At 40.5% G+C, this 18837-nt stretch overlaps 2 protein-coding genes across 6 annotated transcripts in view; one reads left to right on the top strand and one right to left on the bottom strand.

The window, feature by feature from the left end:
• Window positions 1–1403, top strand: part of HSPBAP1 (HSPB1 associated protein 1) — a 55986-nt gene extending 54583 nt beyond the window's left edge. For all 5 annotated transcript variants that reach the window (XM_042232232.1, XM_012095766.4, XM_012095761.4 and 2 more), the window contains 2 exons: window positions 270–380; window positions 507–1403. In XM_042232232.1, coding sequence (XP_042088166.1) covers window positions 270–380; window positions 507–1040 — 645 coding nt within the window. In that variant the 3' untranslated portion in view covers window positions 1041–1403. The remainder of the gene's footprint in view (window positions 1–269; window positions 381–506) is intronic.
• Window positions 1404–13723: 12320 nt separating this feature from the next.
• PARP14 (poly(ADP-ribose) polymerase family member 14) overlaps window positions 13724–18837 on the bottom strand; it is a 48388-nt gene continuing 43274 nt past the window's right edge. Inside the window, exons 16-17 of the mRNA XM_004002978.5 lie at window positions 14568–14742; window positions 13724–14225 (exon numbers count right to left, since the gene is read on the bottom strand). Of these exons, the coding sequence (XP_004003027.3) occupies window positions 13936–14225; window positions 14568–14742 (465 nt within the window). The 3' untranslated portion in view covers window positions 13724–13935. The remainder of the gene's footprint in view (window positions 14226–14567; window positions 14743–18837) is intronic.

Below are 18837 nucleotides of genomic sequence, written 5' to 3'. Positions count from 1 at the left end.
ACAGGTGACTCATACTTAAGGCCTCTGTCTTACAGGCAGGACCCGTGCTTAAATTTAGTTGGTGAAATATTCTGCAACTCTCTCTAGGTGGCAGAAGAGAGTTAATACAGAAAAATCGTGGTCTGCCAACAGCATATTCATTCCTTCAGTAACAAAGCTTATGTTGATGAAAGAACAAAACACACAACTCAGAGACTCTCCTCTGTTTCAAGCAGTGAGGCCCAGAGACAAATGAAAACCTACGTCTTCTTTTTTTAACCTTGACTTAGGAAGAGGACCACCAAGCCCGGGTAGAAGAGGCAATCACCCGCATGCTTGTGTGTGCCCTGAAAACTGCAGAGAATCCACACAATACCAGAGCTTGGTTAAACCCAACTGAGGTAGGTCTCTTCCACTTTTCATCATGGCAGTTACTATCCTGTGATAAACCAGCTCTGACAAGAACGCTTGTTTCCAATTTAAGTAAGTATGTATAACCATTTTAAAGAGTTTTTCTTTTTCCCTAGCTTGAGGAAACATCCCATGAAGCCAACTGTCACTACTTAAATGGGGCCGTCTCTGCTTTTCTAAATCATCATGGAACATCTGAAGTGGTAGGAACACAAGCACTGAGAACCAACAGAGACTGCACGGTAAAGGAGGAGTTAGATGTGCACAGCCGCGTGGGGGTAGAACAAGCTGCGAGCCACACCGTAAGCTCAGGAACAGTGAAACAGGAGGCGGCAAGGCCTTTCGGTCTTGATCTGGTACCTGTCACACCAGGTTCACAAGAACCATCTTCAGAAAGAGGAGGCGTATTTGAAAATGACGGTGAAGACTTTGTCAGCAAAAATGGAAAATCCTTTGGAAAACTGCCTAATACCAAGAGGCAACGAATGATGAGTGAGAGTGAGAATGCAGTTGTGGAACAGATTGCCTCAGATAGGACTGTGGCCCTTTCCCAAACATTCATTTCTACAGATGACTTGCTGGACTGCTTGGTGAATCCACAGGTAACCAGGCTAGTGGCACAACTTCTGATTCAAGGAAGAAGTATGTGATTCTGATAGAAAATGATTTTTTAAATACTGTTTTAAGAATATCTTTAATGTAGTTTTTAAATAAAAGATGAACCAGCAAAAGTTCAGTTTGCACATGCTTAAAATGTACTGTTCTCACCTAACTGAATTTTAGTCTCTTGCCACCTTCTGGCATACACGTTGCTCTTTGGACAGCCTGGCTCTTTGTTATTTGTATGCCTCTGTCCTCAGTGCCTTTGCCTTGCCTCTCCCATCTCATACCTTCAGCCTGTCTCAAATATAAGCGCCTGGTGTTCTCAGCAGGAAGTAGTCTCTGCATCAGCCTCAAGCAGGGGTCAGCCTGCTGCTTGTTTTTGTAAATAAAGTTGTATTGAAACACGGCCATACCATTCATTTACATATTGTCTGTGGTTGCTTTAGGGTTACAGTGGCAGAGTTGAGTCTTTACAAAGGCAGTATGACTTACAAAGCTGGAAATATTCACTGGAACTCCTTATAGGAAGAAGTTTGCTAACTTTTTAATAGATCAAAGGCATCCACTGGGAGAATTCTATCTTTTGTTATTTTTGGCGGGGGGAGGGATTGCAGTTGCTCATTTCAGTAGGTATTTTTGACTCTATGTAGTAAGGTGATGTGGGACAATTTGTGATTGTACTAAGTTGCCAACCTCTTAATTCAAATGCAGGGTGAATTCTCACCTTGACCTGAAGTGACCACACTTCTCGTGTATGTAGGATTCTCACTGGTTAACCGCTGTGCTCCAGAGTAGAGTACCCATCAGGAGAAAAGTAGGTGGGGGCCTCTTTGTGGAAGGAGCTGGGACAACTAAGGACAACAGCCCTGCAATAAAAATAACCAAATGCTGCTGACTCCTGAAACTAACAAAAAGCTTTGTTTCATCAACTTCATCCCACTCTCATTACATTTGCAAGATGTAGGGATAATTATTATCATTACTGTTCAAGTAAGAATTTTAAAAACTGAGATTGATCTCAGTAACCATTCATAAAAAACACATAGAAAATATACACAAAGTCACCTTTTAAGAAGATTGACTATTGGTCTCATCCTTCTCACTTTTCAAACTGAGGGTATCAATAAATCCCAAGAGAGTGCTGGCTTTCTGGAAGAAAGGAGGAAGGGAGGTGAACATGCCCAAGAAAAGAATGGTCTGAAAAAGACCCTTCTGTAGGGTCTTTGGCCCTTTTTTTTTCTCATATATACATGTTTCAATGCTATTCTCTAAAATCATCCTACCCTCGCCTTCTCCCAGAGTCCAAAAGACTGTGTATACATCTGTGTCTCTTTTGCTGTCTTGCATATAGGGTCATCTTTACCATCTTTCTAAATTCCATATATATATTTGTTAATATACTGTATTGGTGTTTTTCTTTCTGACTTACTTCACTCTGTATAACAGGCTCCAGTTTCATCCACCTCATTAGAACTAATTCAAATGTATTCTTTTTAATGTCCGAGTAATACTCCATTGTGTATATGTACCACAGCTTTCTTATCCATTCGTCTGCTGATGGACATCTAGGTTGCTTCCATGTCCTGGCTATTATAAACAGTGCTGCGATGAACATTGGGGTGCACATGTCTCTTTCAATTCTGGTTTCCTCGGTGTGTATGCCCAGCAGTGGGATTGCTGGGTCATAAGGCAGTTCAATTTCCAGTTTTTTAAGGAATCTCCACATTGTTCTCCATAGTGGCTGTACTAGTTTGCATTCCCACCAACAGTGTAAGAGGGTTCCCTTTTCTCCACACCCTCTTCAGCATTTATTGCTTGTAGACTTTTGGATAGCGGCCATTCTGACTGGCGTGAAATGGTACCTCATTGTGGTTTTGATTTGCATTTCTCTGATAATGAGTGATGTTGAGCATCTTTTCATGTGTTTGTTAGCCATCTGTATGTCGTCTTTGGAGAAATGCCTGTTTAGTTCTTTCGCCCACTTTTTGATTGGGTCGTTTATTTTTCTGGAATTGAGCTGCAGGAGCTGCTTGTATATTTTTGAGATTCTTTGTCAATTGCTACATTTGCTATTATTTTCTCCCATTCTGAAGGCTGTCTTTTCACCTTGCTTATAGTTTTCTTCATTGTGCAGAAACTTTTAATTTTAATTAGGTCCCATTTGTTTTGTTTATTTTTGCTTTTATTTCCATTACTCTGGGAGGTGGGTCATAGAGGATCCTGCTATGATTTATGTCGGAGAGTGTTTTGCCTATGTTTTCCTCTAGGAGTTTTATAGTTTCTGGTCTTCCATTTAGATGTTTAATCCATTTTGAGTTTATTTTTGTGTATGGTGTTAGCAAGTATTCTAGTTTTATTCTTTTACAAGTGGTTGACCAGTTTTCCCAGCACCACTTGTTAAAGAGATTGTCTTTTCTCCATTGTATATTCTTGCCTCGTTTGTCAAAGATAAGGTGTCCATAGGTGCGTGGATTTATCTCTGGGCTTTCTGTTTTGTTCCATTGATCTATATTTCTGTCTTTGTTCCAGTACTATACTGTCTTAATGACTGTAGCTTTGTAGTAGAGCCTGAAGTCAGGCAGGTTGATTCCTCCAGGTCCACCTGGAGGATGCACTCACCACTATCTCACACTGTATGTTTACCTAATTATTTGATTGTTGTCTATCTTCCTACAACTAGAATGTCACTGCATGAGAGTTTGGTTTTGATTATTGTGTATTTGCAGAGCCTTGATCAGTGCCCAGCATATGGTAGGTGCTCCTTAAATTTTTTTTTTTTAATTTTAGTTTTTATTTTTTAAATTTTAAGATCTTTAATTCTTACATGCATTCCCAAACATGAACCCCCTCCCACCTCCCCTCCCCATAACATCTTTCTGGGTCATCCCCATGCACCAGCCTCAAGCATGCTGCATCCTGCGTCAGACATAGACTGGCGATTCAATTCACATGATAGTATACATGTTAGAATGTCATTCTCCCAAATCATCCCACCCTCTCCCTCTCCCTCTGAGTCCAAAAGTCCATTATACACATCTGTGTCTCTTTCCCTGTCTTGCATACAGGGTCGTCATTGCCATCTTCCTAAATTCCATATATATGTGTTAGTATACTGTATTGGTGTTTTTCTTTCTGGCTTACTTCACTCTGTATAATCGGCTCCAGTTTCATCCATCTCATCAGAACTGATTCAAATGAATTCTTTTAACGGCTGAGTAATACTCCATTGTGTATATGTACCACAGCTTTCTTATCCATTCATCTGCTGATGGACATCTAGGTTGTTTCCATGTCCTGGCTATTATAAACAGTGCTGCGATGAACATTGGGGTACATGTGTCTCTTTCAATTCTGGTTTCTCGGTGTGTATGCCCAGCAGTGGGATTGCTGGGTCATAAGGTAGTTCTATTTGCAATTTTTTAAGGAATCTCCACACTGTTCTCCATAGTGGCTGTACTAGTTTGCATTCCCACCAACAGTGTAGGAGGGTTCCTTTCTCCACACCCCTCCAGCATTTATTGCTTGCAGATTTTTGGATCGCAGCCATTCTGACTGGTATGAAGTGGTACCTCATTGTGGTTTTGATTTGCATTTCTCTAATAATGAGTGATGTTGAGCATCTTTTCATGTGTTTGTTAGCCATCCGTATGTCTTCTTTGGAGAAATGTCTATTTAGTTCTTTGGCCCATTTTTGATTGGGTCGTTTATTTTTCTGGAATTGAGCTGCAGAAGTTGCTTGTATATTTTTGAGATTAGTTGTTTGTCAGTTGCTTCATTTGCTATTATTTTCTCCCATTCAGAAGGCTGTCTTTTCACCTTGCTTATATTTTCCTTTGTTGTGCAGAAGCTTTTAATTTTAATTAGATCCCATTTGTTTATTTTTGCTTTTATTTCCAGAATTCTGGGAGGTGGATCATAGAGGATCCTGCTGTGATTTATGTCTGAGAGTGTTTTGCCTATGTTCTCCTCTAGGAGTTTTATAGTTTCTGATCTTACATTTAGATCTTTAATCCATTTTGAGTTTATTTTGTGTGCGGTGTTAGAAAGTGATCTAGTTTCATTCTTTTACAAGTGGTTGACCAGTTTTCCCAGCACCACTTGTTAAAGAGATTGTCTTTACTCCATTGTATATTCTTGCCTCCTTTGTCAAAGATAAGGTGTCCATATGTGTGGATTTATCTCTGGGCTTTCTATTTTGTTCCATTGATCTATATGTCTGTCTTTGTGCCAGTACCATACTGTCTTGATGACTGTGGCTTTGTAGTAGAGCCTGAAGTCAGGCAAGTTGATTCCTCCAGTTCCATTCTTCTTTCTCAAGATTGCTTTGGCTATTCGAGGTTTTTGTATTTCCATACAAATCTTGAAATTATTTGTTCTAGTTCTGTGAAAATGTGGCTGGTAGCTTGATAGGGATTGCATTGAATTTGTAAATTGCTTTGGGTAGTATACTCATTTTCACTATATTGATTCTTCCAATCCATGAACATGGTATATTTCTCCATCTATTAGTGTCCTCTTTGATTTCTTTCATCAGTGTTTTATAGTTTTCTATATATAGGTCTTTAGTTTCCTTAGGTAGATATATTCCTAAGTATTTTATTCTTTTCGTTGCAATGGTGAATGGAATTGTTTCCTTAATTTCTTTTCTACTTTCTCATTATTCGTGTATCGGAATGCAAGGGATTTCTGTGTGTTGATTTTATATCCTGCAACTTTACTATATTCATTGATTAGCTCTAGTAATTTTCTGGTGGAGTCTTTAGGGTTTTCCATGTAGAGGATCATGTCATCTGCAAACAGTGAGAGTTTTACTTCTTCTTTCCAATTTGGATTCCTTTTATTTCTTTTTCTGCTCTGATTGCTGTGGCCAAAACTTCCAGAACTATGTTGAATAGTAGCGGTGAAAGTGGACACCCTTGTCTTGTTCCTGACTTTAGGGAAATGCTTTCAATTTTCACCATTGAGGATAATGTTTGCTGTGGGTTTGTCATAGATAGCTTTTATTATGTTGAGGTATGTTCCTTCTATTCCTGCTTTCTGGAGAGTTTTATCATAAATGGATGTTGAATTTTGTCAAAGGCCTTCTCTGCATCTATTGAGATAATCATATGGTTTTTATTTTCAATTTGTTAATGTGGTGAATTACATTGATTGATTTGCGGATATTGAAGAATCCTTGCATCCCTGGGATAAAGCCCACTTGGTCATGGTGTATGATCTTTTAATGTGTTGTTGGATTCTCATTGCTAGAATTTTGTTGAGGATTTTTGCATCTATGTTCATCAGAGATATTGGCCTGTAGTTTTCTTTTTTGTGACATCTTTGTCAGGTTTTGGTATTAGGGTGATGGTGGCCTCATAGAATGAGTTTGGAAGTTTACCTTCCTCTGCAATTTTCTGGAAGAGTTTGAGGAGGATAGGTGTTAGCTCTTCTCGAAATTTTTGGTAGAAATCAGCTGTGAAACCATCTGGACCTGGGCTTTTGTTTGCTGGAAGATTTCTGATTACAGTATCAATTTCCGTGCTTGTGATGGGTCTGTTAAGATTTTCGATTTCTTCCTGGTTCAGTTTTGGAAAATTGTACTTTTCTAAGAATTTGTCCATTTCTTCCACGTTGTCCATTTTATTGGCATACAACTGCTGATAGTAGTCTCTTATGATCCTTTGTATTTCTGTGTTGTCTGTTGTGATCTCTCCATTTTCATTTCTAATTTTATTGATTTGATTTTTCTCTCTTTGCTTCTTGATGAGTCTGGCTAATGGTTTGTCAATTTTATTTATCCTTTCAAAGAACCAGCTTTTGGCTTTGTTGATTTTTGCTATGGTCTCTTTTGTTTCTTTTGCATTTATTTCTGCCCTAATTTTTAAGATTTCTTTCCTTCTACTAACTCTGGGATTCTCCAACTCTTCCTTTTCTAGTTGCTTTAGTTGTAGAGTTAGGTTATTTATTTGACTTTTTCTTGTTTCTTGAGGTATGCCTGTATTGCCATGAACTTTCCTCTTAGCACTGCTTTTATAGTGTCCCACAGGTTTTGGGTTGTTGTGTTTTCATTTTCATTAGTTTCTATGCATATTAAATATTTGAGTAGATTTTTTTTAAAGGAGGCTTTCCTGGTGGCTCAGACAGTGAAGAATTTGCCTGCAGTGTGGGGAGACTTGGGATTGATCCCTGGGTTGGAAAGATCCCCTGGAGAAGGGAATGGCAACCCACTCCAGTATCCTTGCCTGGAGAATCCCATGGACAGAAAAGCCTGGTGGGCTATATATAGTACATGGGGTCACAGAGAGTCAGACACGACCGAGCGACTAATAACTTTAAAAAGGAGACCTCCATCAAAATCACTGGGGCAGAGGATGTTGTGGCTAAGTATAAGATGTCTGTTTTCTGTAGCACTCCATGCATGTTCATTCACTCAGTCATGTCCAACTATACTGGAGTGGGTTGCCATTCCCTTCTCCAGGGGATCTTCCCAACCCAGGGACCAAACCCACGTCTCCTTGGTCTCCCACATTGGCAGGTGGATTCTTTACCACTAAGCCGCCTGGGAAGCCCCATCTGTAGTAGATATATCCCTATTGCAGAAAGAGACATGTCCTTGTCTTCAGATACATTTTTTTACACCTCCCTACACTGAGAGCTCCCCCACACCCTCCTTCACTCAAAATTCCCTCACCCCTTCCCTCATGGGCTTCCCAGATGGTTCAGTGATAATCCACCTGCCAGTGCAGGAGATGCAAGAGACACAAGTTCAACTTCTGAGTTGGGAAGATCCCCTGGAATAGGAAATGGCAACCCATTCCAGTATTCTTGCCTGGAGAGCTCCATGGACAGAGGAACCTGGCGGGCTATAGTTCGTGGAGTTTCGGAGAATCAACACAACTGAGCATGCATGCACCCCTCCCTCCCCCAGAATTCCCACATATCCTTCTTCGCGGAGATTTCCCACACCCCCTCCCTCCCAAATATTTCACTGTCTTTGCTACTTCTTTGAGCATTGCTTTTCAAGTTGTAGATTGTGACCCATTATTGTTCAGTCACTAAGTCATGTCTGACCCTTTGTGACTCCATGGATGACCCATTCAGTTCAGTTCAGTTCAGTTCAGTTCAGTCGCTCAGTCGTGTCCGACTCTTTGCGACCCCATGAATCGCAGCACACCAGGCCTCCCTGTCCATCGCCAACTCCCGGAATTCACTCAGACTCACATCCATCGAGTCAGTGATGCCATCCAGCCATCTCATCCTCTGTCGTCCTCTTCTCCTCCTGCCCCCAATCCCTCCCAGCATCAGAGTCTTTTCCAGTGAGTCAACTCTTTGCACGAGGTGGCCAAAGTACTGGAGTTTCAGCTTCAGCATCATTCAGTGAGTCATAAAATCAATTTAGTGGGTGAGGCCAGGATTTTTTTTAATGAAATAGTACATAATTTCAGTGAATTTGGTAGTAAATGTATTTTGTGAAACTGTCCAGGAAGCATTTTTTCAGGGTAAGTATATTTCATAATATTTTCAGTTACATCTGTACCTGTACTAGGCCTGACATAAAATGTACTTCTTAGTGTAGGTTGGGGTCGGAAAAGTTTGAAAGCTGTTCTGAGTCAACGTACTGAATTCTGTTAAAGGTCTTTGGCATGCAGAGGCCTGGGGAGAGAGTTAAGACATTGATGTGAATGGATTCTAAATGTAAATGGGTGTTGGGAGATAATATCTTAATTTTATAGAGATAGAGATTATGACACAGAAAGAGATCCTGACTATCTGCAAATGGGGATTAGAAGAGGGAGAAAAGATAATGAAAGAGAGGGGTTGTCAGTCACCAAGTAGGGGTCCATTTCATCCTGTATTTCTCAGATAAGCATGCCCAAATGAGTGAAATCAATTTTAAATACTTTGACCAATTCTTCAGGCAGGAGTACTGGAGTGGGTTGCTATGCCCTTCTCCAGGGGATCTTCCCGACCCAGAGATCGAAACCGCATCTTTCACATCACCTGCATTGGCAGGTGGGTTCTTTAGCACCAGTGCCACCCTGGGAAGCCCCATCCAGAGATTAGGGGGATTGATGTTGTTACACCTAAAGTTACAGTATCCAGGTATTAGCAGGGTGACCTATCTGGTAGGCACAATGGCTAACGCCCCTGAGCTTTTAAGGTCTACAAAAATGTTTTAGTTTCTTAAAAAAAAAAAAAAAAAAAGAATCCAACTTTGATATATTCATGGTTATACCAGTGCAGCAGCAACTTCATGGAGTAAGGGGCCCACAAAGGTAAAGGTGCCTAAGACCCATGAAAGTCCTGAACAGCTCTGATTATGAGGAATATCAGAATCATTTGAGGGGCTTACTGAGGATGCAGCTATCTGGGTACCATTCTAGAGAGCCATAGAATCTGACTCCTTTGGGATGTGCCAGAATTTGCATTCTCAGCAAGCACCTCAGGTGCTTCAAATAGCAAAAAAGTTTAAGAATCTCTGGCCCTGGAGTAGACCATCAAGACCTAACACAGGCTTAAAGCGGGCTTGTTTTAGCAGGGGCTACTGCTAAATAGCTCCTTACTATAAGATTAGCTCTCTTTACTAAATAGCTCCAGAATTTGGCTACTGCTAAATACTGAAGGGCAAATGTGCCCTTCAGATTTGCTGAGCTAAAGCTGTACTGTGTACTTCCTGTAACTTTCAGTTGAATGTTATTAATATACTCTGAGGATCTCTTGATGCTATCATGTTTAATTGTGGTCTTTTATCAGCAGTGGCCTGTGTTTGTAATCAGGCTCTCCCGTATTTGCCCTTAAGGATAAAGACATTTAATCACCAAATAACATCTTCCAAGTATTTTATTCAAAAAGAAAGAAATGATATTTATTGTAAAAAAATTTTATTGAAGTATAGTTGATGTACAATATTATTTGTTACATATATACAGTAGAGTGGTTCAGTTTTCAAAAGTTATACTCCATACATAGTTATTATAATATTGGCCATGTCCCATTTGTCATATAATGCATTCCTTAGATTGAGGGTAACTGTGACATTTCTGGGCTGCATCACTGTTACACTTGGTGCAGTACACCCTGATATTCAGCCTTGCCTAAGTTAACCAAACCACTGGGGAACAAGTAAGAGAGCAGACCTCTCCATTTTATTTCTTATATTCACTGCCAAGCCCAAGTTCAGATGCCAGTGACTAAGAAGCCACTCCTAAGCAATAAGGAGTCTTTGCCAATCCACTTAAAAAACAGCAACAGCAAGAAAAATTTCAAGATGTCTGTGTTTAATGAAGCCGCCACTATGGCTCCTCAACCTCCTCTACTTGAAGTGCAGGTGTTGCTCCCGGAGGCCAAGAAAGAGTGCCTTTATCCTCCTGGTGACCCCTACCATCCAAGTTCACCATCTGTCCTGGCTCCCCATGGATATAGCTCTGGCCTCTTGGCCTTCAGAACTTCAAAATGAAGAGCCTCTACAGTAAAAACCAAAGCCAGAAAGGTCAAGACCACGGAAATATGAGGATAATACACACATTGTCTGAGATGTTCCTGAGTCAGTAACATTAACCTAGAGTCCATGTTCTACAGTAGGAAGATCAAGAGGCTTGATGACACAGAGACCCAGATTCAGTCGCTGGCTCTCAGGCTATTATGCAGGGGACCTCAGGCAAGGAAGCTTCTTATGCTCTAAGCATCAGTTTCCTCAACTTTTTTTTTTTTAATTTAAATTTATTTATTTTAATTGGAGGCTAATTACAGTATTGTATTGGTTTGCCATACATCAACATGAATCTGCCACGGGTGTACACGTGTTCCCCATCCTGAACCCCCCTCCCTCCTCCCTCCGCGTACCATCCCTCTGGGTCATCCCAGTGCACCAGCCCCAAGCATCCTGTATCATGCATCGAACCTGGACTGGCGATTCATTTCTTATATGATATACATGTTTCAATGCCATTCTCCCAAATCATCCCACCCTCTCCCTCTCCCACAGAGTCCAAAAGACTGTTCTATACAGTCTTCTGTGTTCTATACATCTGTGTCTCTTTTGCTGTCTCGTATATTGGGTTATCATTACCATCTTTCTAAATTCCATATATACGCGTTAGTATACTGTATTGGTTATTTTTCTTTTTGGCTTACTTCACTCTGTATAATCGGCTCCAATTTCATCCACCTCATTAGAACCAATTCAAATGTATTCTTTTTAATGTCCGAGTAATACTCCATTGTGTATATGTACCACAGCTTTCTTATCCATTCGTCTGCTGATGGACATCTAGGTTGCTTCCAAGTCCTGGCTATTATAAACAGTGCTGCGATGAACATTGGGGTGCACATGTCTCTTTCAATTCTGGTTTCCTCGGTGTGTATGCCCAGCAGTGGGATTGCTGGGTCATAAGGCAGTTCAATTTCCAGTTTTTTAAGGAATCTCCACATTGTTCTCCATAGTGGCTGTACTAGTTTGCATTCCCACCAACAGTGTAAGAGGGTTCCCTTTTCTCCACTGCTGGGAGCCAGCACAGGAGATCCCACCCATGACAAGGTCAAGCAAGACTTCAGGACTCGAGGGGCTCCCTAGACCTGCTCGAGCATCTACCCCTAAACCAGAATCTGTCTTACTATTTTATGCCTTTCACCAACTCTCCTGACATACAGGGGGCTATCCCCAGCCACCTTTCCCTGGAGAAAATCAACTTCGGGCTCTAGCTAATAAGTCTCCTGGACATGAGAGGAATATTTCAAATCAAACCCCCTCTTAACATTTTAGCTTGCTTGGCAGGTTTATCCAAACTCTTGCAGCTACACAAATGATTATTTACAGCCTCCCAACTGTGAGAGGCACGGGAAGCCTAAAACATAGAGCCTTTCAAAGAGTTAAAAACTATTAGAGTAGTGCTGGTATAAGATTTCATTATTGGGCCAGTGCTTGTTGCTAAGTTCCCATATCTCTTATCCACTGTGCACCTGGGAGTGCATTAGTTAACATAGTTGGAATGTAAGAAAAACAAGCGTAACCTTGGAATTAACCACATCAGACCTTTGAGCTAATTGTTTCTTTCTTTGTTGTAACTCACTGCACCTTTGCTCCGTGAGAAATGTAACTCTGTTTAGCATTTTCTGAGGCTGACTTAGATTAGAAATATAAAGAAAAAACATTTCAAGGGAAAATAAGTTTTCTGGTTGTGCAGCCTTTATCAAAAGAGGTTCATAAAATGTTCACAGGCCTCCAAGGCCAGAAGATAATGTACACAATATTGTTTATGGGAAAGGGATGCAGAAAAAATCCTGGTTTTGATAAAGACAAAACAGATGCAATGTTTGGGCTGACTCTGTATGACTTTGCATCTTTCATTTCCCTCTATGTACAAGTCAAGGTATAAAATCTTCCCTGAAAAAAAAAGGGATGGACCAGGATCAGTTCCACGAAAGCCTGGTTCCCCCGTTGTCTTTTTTTTTTTCTTTCTCTCCTCTATTTTCTTATCTACAACATTCTTTCTTTATCTCTCTCTAAATCATTTTCTTCACCAACGCCATTTCTCCTGAGGGTTTCCCTGGATCCTGTGGGGGCTAGATCCCGGCACTTCACACCCTCTCCAGCATTTATTGCTTGTAGACTTTTGGATAGCAGCCATTCTGACTGGTGTGAAATGGTACCTCACTGTGGTTTTGATTTGCATTTCTCTGATAATGAGTGATGTTGTTCCTCAACTTTAAAATGGGGATATAATTCTTAAAACAGTGTTGGGGGAATAAAATAAACACTGTATGAAAGCACCTATTATACTACGTGGTACAGTTTAGGCACTCAAATAATGTTTGAATCTGAAATTTACTTAGGGAAGTTATAAAAGAAACTTCCATTACTACCCAATAGATAGGGAGTTAGCAAATTAGTAAAATGACTGCTTAATTCCTTTGGTTTATTTATGCCCAAGGCTTTAAAATCATCAAAAGCTAGGCTGCCAAGGAAAATAAGCTCTTTAACACACTTAGATTAATTTAATATAAGGGTTTCATCCTGAAGACACAGCAGGCATTGTCCCCTTTTTTTTTCTGCTAGGCAGAACTAAGACCACAAATAGAAGTTACAGGAAGGCAGATTTGGGTTCATCATGAAAAAGGACCAGTTGGAGACAGGGCTGCTATACTGCACAACTCCATGGGACATGATTCACCTAGTCCTCAAGCTAGACCCCAGCCCCTGGCCTGTGCAGGGTACGGCAACACTGCAGTCCCAGAGCCCTGACCAGAGCAGTGCCATGTGTCCCAGCTGATTTGAGAATACAATTCCCTGTGATGGAATCTCTTCAGTTTGCAGCAAAGAGACAATAAGTCAAGGGTGTTGAAGAGATGGTTCCCGTTGCTCAGGAGTCTGACTGGGACTTCTTCATTCTTAGTTTATGAGACACTTGTAGAGCATCCATTGTACATTAGGCATAGACCTCAGCCCAGGGATAAAAAAAATTAGACACGATTCCTGCACCCAGGGAAGACAGCAGCCCCACCCACTCAGTTATACTGTGGTCCCCACAGTAGTATGGGGCCCTGACATGACACCATGTATGGGGTGTAATACTGTGCTCCCCACAGCAGGATGGGGTCCTGACATGTCTGCAAGTGGCAGCTGAAACTGCGTCACCGTGTCCCCTGCCTTTAAGATTAATGTTATTTTGTCCTTCCTGGATGGAAATGACACACCTGTACTTCTACAGATTTGATATCCATGATTAAGGACACACAGTGCTAACAGTTATCAGATTTAAATTCTCAAATTTATTGCTCTCAAGATAGGTTTATTCCAGTTATGAAAGAGAGGCTGGAGAAAGTCTGATTTCAGTGACAAAGGTCCTTTGATCTTAGCAAAAGCTGTTAAGAGAGAGAGAGAGAAAAAAAAAAAAACTACTACTTGCTTTACAGTTAGGTGTGTATAGATTAATAATATCTTCTGCAAAGGTTACCAAAATGTTAACGTCTAAAAGTAATGAGGTACTCTGGGTAAGCCTGGTAGTCATAAAATACCACAAATAAATTTGGATTTTGCAGACAATCTGTGACAGTGTCATATAAGTCAGTAGGATTTTGGTGGTCCTTTGGAGGAGGCACAATTAATGATGCGTTTCCAAGCGTGTAGCATCCAGTGAGTACTCGCACATAGTACATATGCTTCTTCCCGTTTGCGTCTGGTCTGGAGTACACGTCATTGGCGGAGTAACTGGCATTGACAGCAAAATAGGTTCCCTTTCCATATGCTACAGCTGTGAGGAGAAAAACAAACCATCCTTAAGGATTTCCAATTAGTTTATAGTTTGACCCACTGATCCAACATGTCAAATAATGTTAAAAATAACGTTCGGTTCTCTCTAAAGCCTCTTTTAAAAAGTTTTGTGTGTGTTTTTAATTTTTAAAAATCATTCCTCCACCCCAGAGGGCCAGTCAGCTCCTTTCGGATGAAATATACTGAGTCTAACCTAAAACTTTGGGTTGTCACATAGCCTCCAACCATGAGAGAACACAATGCCATCCCCGCTGTCCCCAGCCAGCTTGGACCCTCATGGCTAACGCCTCCTTTGAAGCAGCCAGATTACGTGCTTCCTTACCATTCTTTCCAGCGTAACTGCGGTTAAAGCCGTTTCCGTTGACAAGCGCCACTGAGGCAGCATCTGTCCCATGGAAGAGCAGCTTCTCATTGGTCACCTGGCCATTCTTGGCATCCATGTTGTTTTTCTTTGTCTGATAGTGTTTCCAGAGCTCTGGATTCTGAATCCTCTCAATCTGCAAGTCAATAAGGAAAAATTTCCTGTCACTGCTAACAGCCCTTGGCAAGATCCAGGAGACGAAACATGACCACTATTTTTCTTAAGTACAGATTACAATAGACAGCAAATTCAATGCCAGATGACACATTCTGCATTCAGAAATCTTTTTAGGTCTAGAGTTTCAGAGAAATAGGCCTAGATAAGAATATTAATTTAATTTCCAACATCTTTTATGCACCACATGAGAGCAGACAATGTTCAGGATCATAAGTCCTCACTATGTGAACTTGGCTGACCAAGGCCTCTCTCCAGCTTCTAACTGTTCCTGTTGCCGTCTGTCTCACTTTGTCACTGGCTGCACTCGTCCTCAGATCTGGGATACTGGTTTATCTAGCCATGTTCTAACAGGAGGAGGAGAACTAGAGTGTCTAGGCAAGAATGAAATTTTAATTAATGAAAATTGATCTCTGGTCCCACTGGAAGAGTGGAATGGGAGGGGATCTGGTTATAGACCAAAGTGGCCATGGTCTGACCATCCTCTTTGGCCTCCAGGATCATGGTGGAAACTCCTTGAGCCTTGGATTTCAGATCAGTTTCTACATTCCCCTAATCACCAGGTAGTGGCAGTTTCATAAGGTTGACTTGGGAAAGAATGAGGGGTGGGCGAAGGGGCCTAGGACCCTTATGACTAGGCACAAGGCGAAGGTTCCATGTGGTCAGAATCTTCTAGTTCAAAGAACTCTCAAGTCTGACACTATTATTACGTGCCTTTATCTATTTTTTCAGTTTTGGTTTTCTTATTTAAGATAGTTTGCCCACTAGTTCCAAGTCTCAGCATTATCATGTATTTTGTTGATCCAATTTATAATCTTAAATTTTATTTTTCCGTTTGCCTACAACTAAGTTTTTAATCTTCAAACTCCCCACTTCCATTTTATTTCCATTTACTTTAAATTTTACTCATTTAAACAATAATTGTATTTATTTATGGTTCCAGGTCTTTGTCACTGTAAGGGCTTTTCTCTAGTTGTGGCAAGTGGGGCCCACTGTCTAGCTGGGGGTGAGGCTTCTCATTGTGGCTGCTTCTCTTGCCATGGAGCACAGGTTCTAGGGCCTGCAGGCTCAGTAGCTGTGGCACAAGTGCTCAGCCACTCTATAGCATATGGTATCTTCCCAGGTCAGGGATCAAACTCATGTCTCCTGCGTTGGCAGGTGGATTCTTTACCACACTGGGCCACCAAGGAAGCCCTATTTTACTCACTTTTTAAAGCCTTAAAATTTTATTCATATAGAGTTTTGAAACCATTCTTTTAAAATTTATTTATTTTTAATTGAAAGATAATTATTTAACATTATGCTCATAGTTCAATAAAAAGTTTGATACATTACCTGCAAAAAATATTCTTGCAAAAACTTACCTGAATTTACCCAAGACTTTCAACCTAACTCTAAGTTTACCAGAAATAAAGAGGACAGAGGAATAACTTAAATGATTCCATGAGGAATCAAACAAATTAGAATCTATAAGAAAACTGCATGGATTCTTAAAGAATCTAGGCAAGATAGTCAGAATGTGGAATATTCTACAACACAACTAGCTTAAACTTCTAAAGTTTCAGCATCATGAAAAATAATGTTTAAAAATGAAGGAGTACTGTTCTAGATGAGAAGAGATGAAGGAGATATTAATGTGATGACCAAGTGCAATGTGTGGATCCAGATGGAGGCAGGGGTTGAGGGGACACTCCAAGAAAGCTCTTTTGACCAGCTGGGGAAATTCGAATATTGACTCTCTATTGGACGTTACTAAATAAAAATGTGAACTTTCTTACATGGGATAATGATACTTGTGCTATTTAGGACAATGCCTTTACTCTTACAAGACATGTGCTGAAATATTTAGGAGTATCATGATATCTGCAGCTTACTTTCAGTTGTTTCAGGAAAAACAGGGAGGGGAAAGAAAGCAAATGTTACAGAATTGTTGAGTCTAGGTGGAAGTCCATGAGTGTTAAAAAATCTTAGTCACAGACATGACAGTCATGGAGGGTGACAGACCACCCATTTTTCATGTTAGTGTTTTTGTCCTACAGATGCCTCCACAGAGGTGCTTTTAGGTACAATCTAAAGCTTTGCTTTTACTGGTGTCATAGACCAAGATTTCACATAAGATTTTATTTGAGGATTTCCCTGGCGGTCCAGTGAGTTAAGAATCCGCCTGCCAATGCAGGGGACATGGGTTTGATCCCTGGTCCAGGAGGTTCCTACCTACATGGGGCAACAAAGCCCATGTGCCACAAGAACTGAGCCGGAACTCCAGAGACCATGAGAGGCAACCACGAGCCTGTGCACCCCAGCTACTGAAGCGCATGCGCTGAGAGCCTGTGCTGCTCAGCAAGAGAAGACACTGCAACCAGAAGCCCGCACGCTGCAACTAGACTTGCCCCTGCTCGTCGCAATTAGAGAAAACCTGCATGCAGCAACAAAGACCCAGCACAGTCGAAAATAAACAAACAATAAATACATATATTTTTGAAGATTTTACTTGACAAAAGGGTTCCACTACAAAAGAGTGAAGTCGTTTCTCTAGTGAAGGTCTGTCAACACATGGTAAGCCTTCAGGGCCCACTGCAAACATTTCTGCTCAATCTAGAATTGGCATCTCATCACAGTGTGCCAGAGCCCGACCCCCAGAGGACTCTAATTGGTATTTTGAATGAAACTTCTCCCAGAACCAGATCATCACTGAGCTGTGTACTTGAATTATATTTTCTTGGTACCACATAGGATTGTTCTGCTCAACAGGTTTATATAGAGGGATCTATCTATCTATTTGGCAAGCTTGTTTTTTCTTCCAGTTTTATCAAGATATAGTTTCCATGCACATAGCACTGTATAAGTTTAAGGTGTACAGCATAGAGATTTGACTTAAATATATCATGAAACAACCACCGCAAGTCCAGTGAACATCCATCATTTCATAAAGATATAAAATTAATGAAATAGAAACAATTTTTTTCCTTGTGATGAGAAATCTAGGATCCAGTCTCCCAACAATTATCACATATGACATAGTGTGTGAAAGCAGTGTTAATTATACTTACCATGTTGTACATGACATCCCCAGGACTCCTTTTATCTTATAACCACAAGTTTGTACCTTTTGCCTACCTTTCAACCCATTCCCCCTCCTGGTACCCCCTGCCTCTGGCCACCACAAATCTTATCTCTTGCTCTATGATGAGTCTGTTTATTTCTGCAGAATAATTGACCCACAACACCATGCTAGTTCCTATTATATAACATAGTGATTCAATACTTCCATGTATTTCAAAATGATCACCATAATAAGTTCAGCTACAATCAAGTCATCATACAAGTGACATAATTACTGACTATATTCTCCACACTGCACACTTCCTACCTGTGACTCCACTACTGTGCAACTGGCAGTTTGTACCTCTTAATCTCTCTCACCTAGTCCTCTCCTTCCTATATTGAGAGACTAAAAAAAATACACTGGCATAAAATTTTATATTGAATTCACTGTGAGGATGACTATGAAGATATTCTCTAGTACTTATTCTCAGGAGAACTCTCTCAGGAGTCAGTCTCAGTATTAGGAAGAACTAAGTCTCCTAATCAAATGCTTTGCTCTTTGATTTATAGACATTATAAAACTTAAAGTTGAGTGTTTACTTCTATGCATTGTCTGCTAGGAAGCACAAGGACAAATTCGAGGGCCTCTTCTAGTAACTATCTAGGACCTCATAAAATACATGTTATGTATTTTTGTAAACTAATGGAACTAACCGTATTAGGAAACTAATTTCCCTACCCTCCTTTTTTGTCCATTTTCTTCATTTATTTACATTATTTGAAGTACACTTCAAATCTTTGAATTATTATTATCATCACTTGAGTACATGAATAACAGAGTGGTGGCAGTGCAAAAAGATTTGCAGAGAAAGAAAATACAGGCCTTATTGAACGACTTGTTATTATGGATGAAAGGAAGGTACTCAAGGGTTTCTAGCTTTCCTCAGAAAGTGATGGAATCAAGGACGGAAAGTGGGAAGGAAGGGGAAATGATGAGATAAGCTTTAGGGAA

Source organism: Ovis aries, chromosome 1, assembly GCF_016772045.2.
Source record: "Ovis aries strain OAR_USU_Benz2616 breed Rambouillet chromosome 1, ARS-UI_Ramb_v3.0, whole genome shotgun sequence".
NCBI lineage: Eukaryota > Metazoa > Chordata > Mammalia > Artiodactyla > Bovidae > Ovis > Ovis aries.
This window is presented reverse-complemented; position numbering and strand designations above follow the sequence as displayed.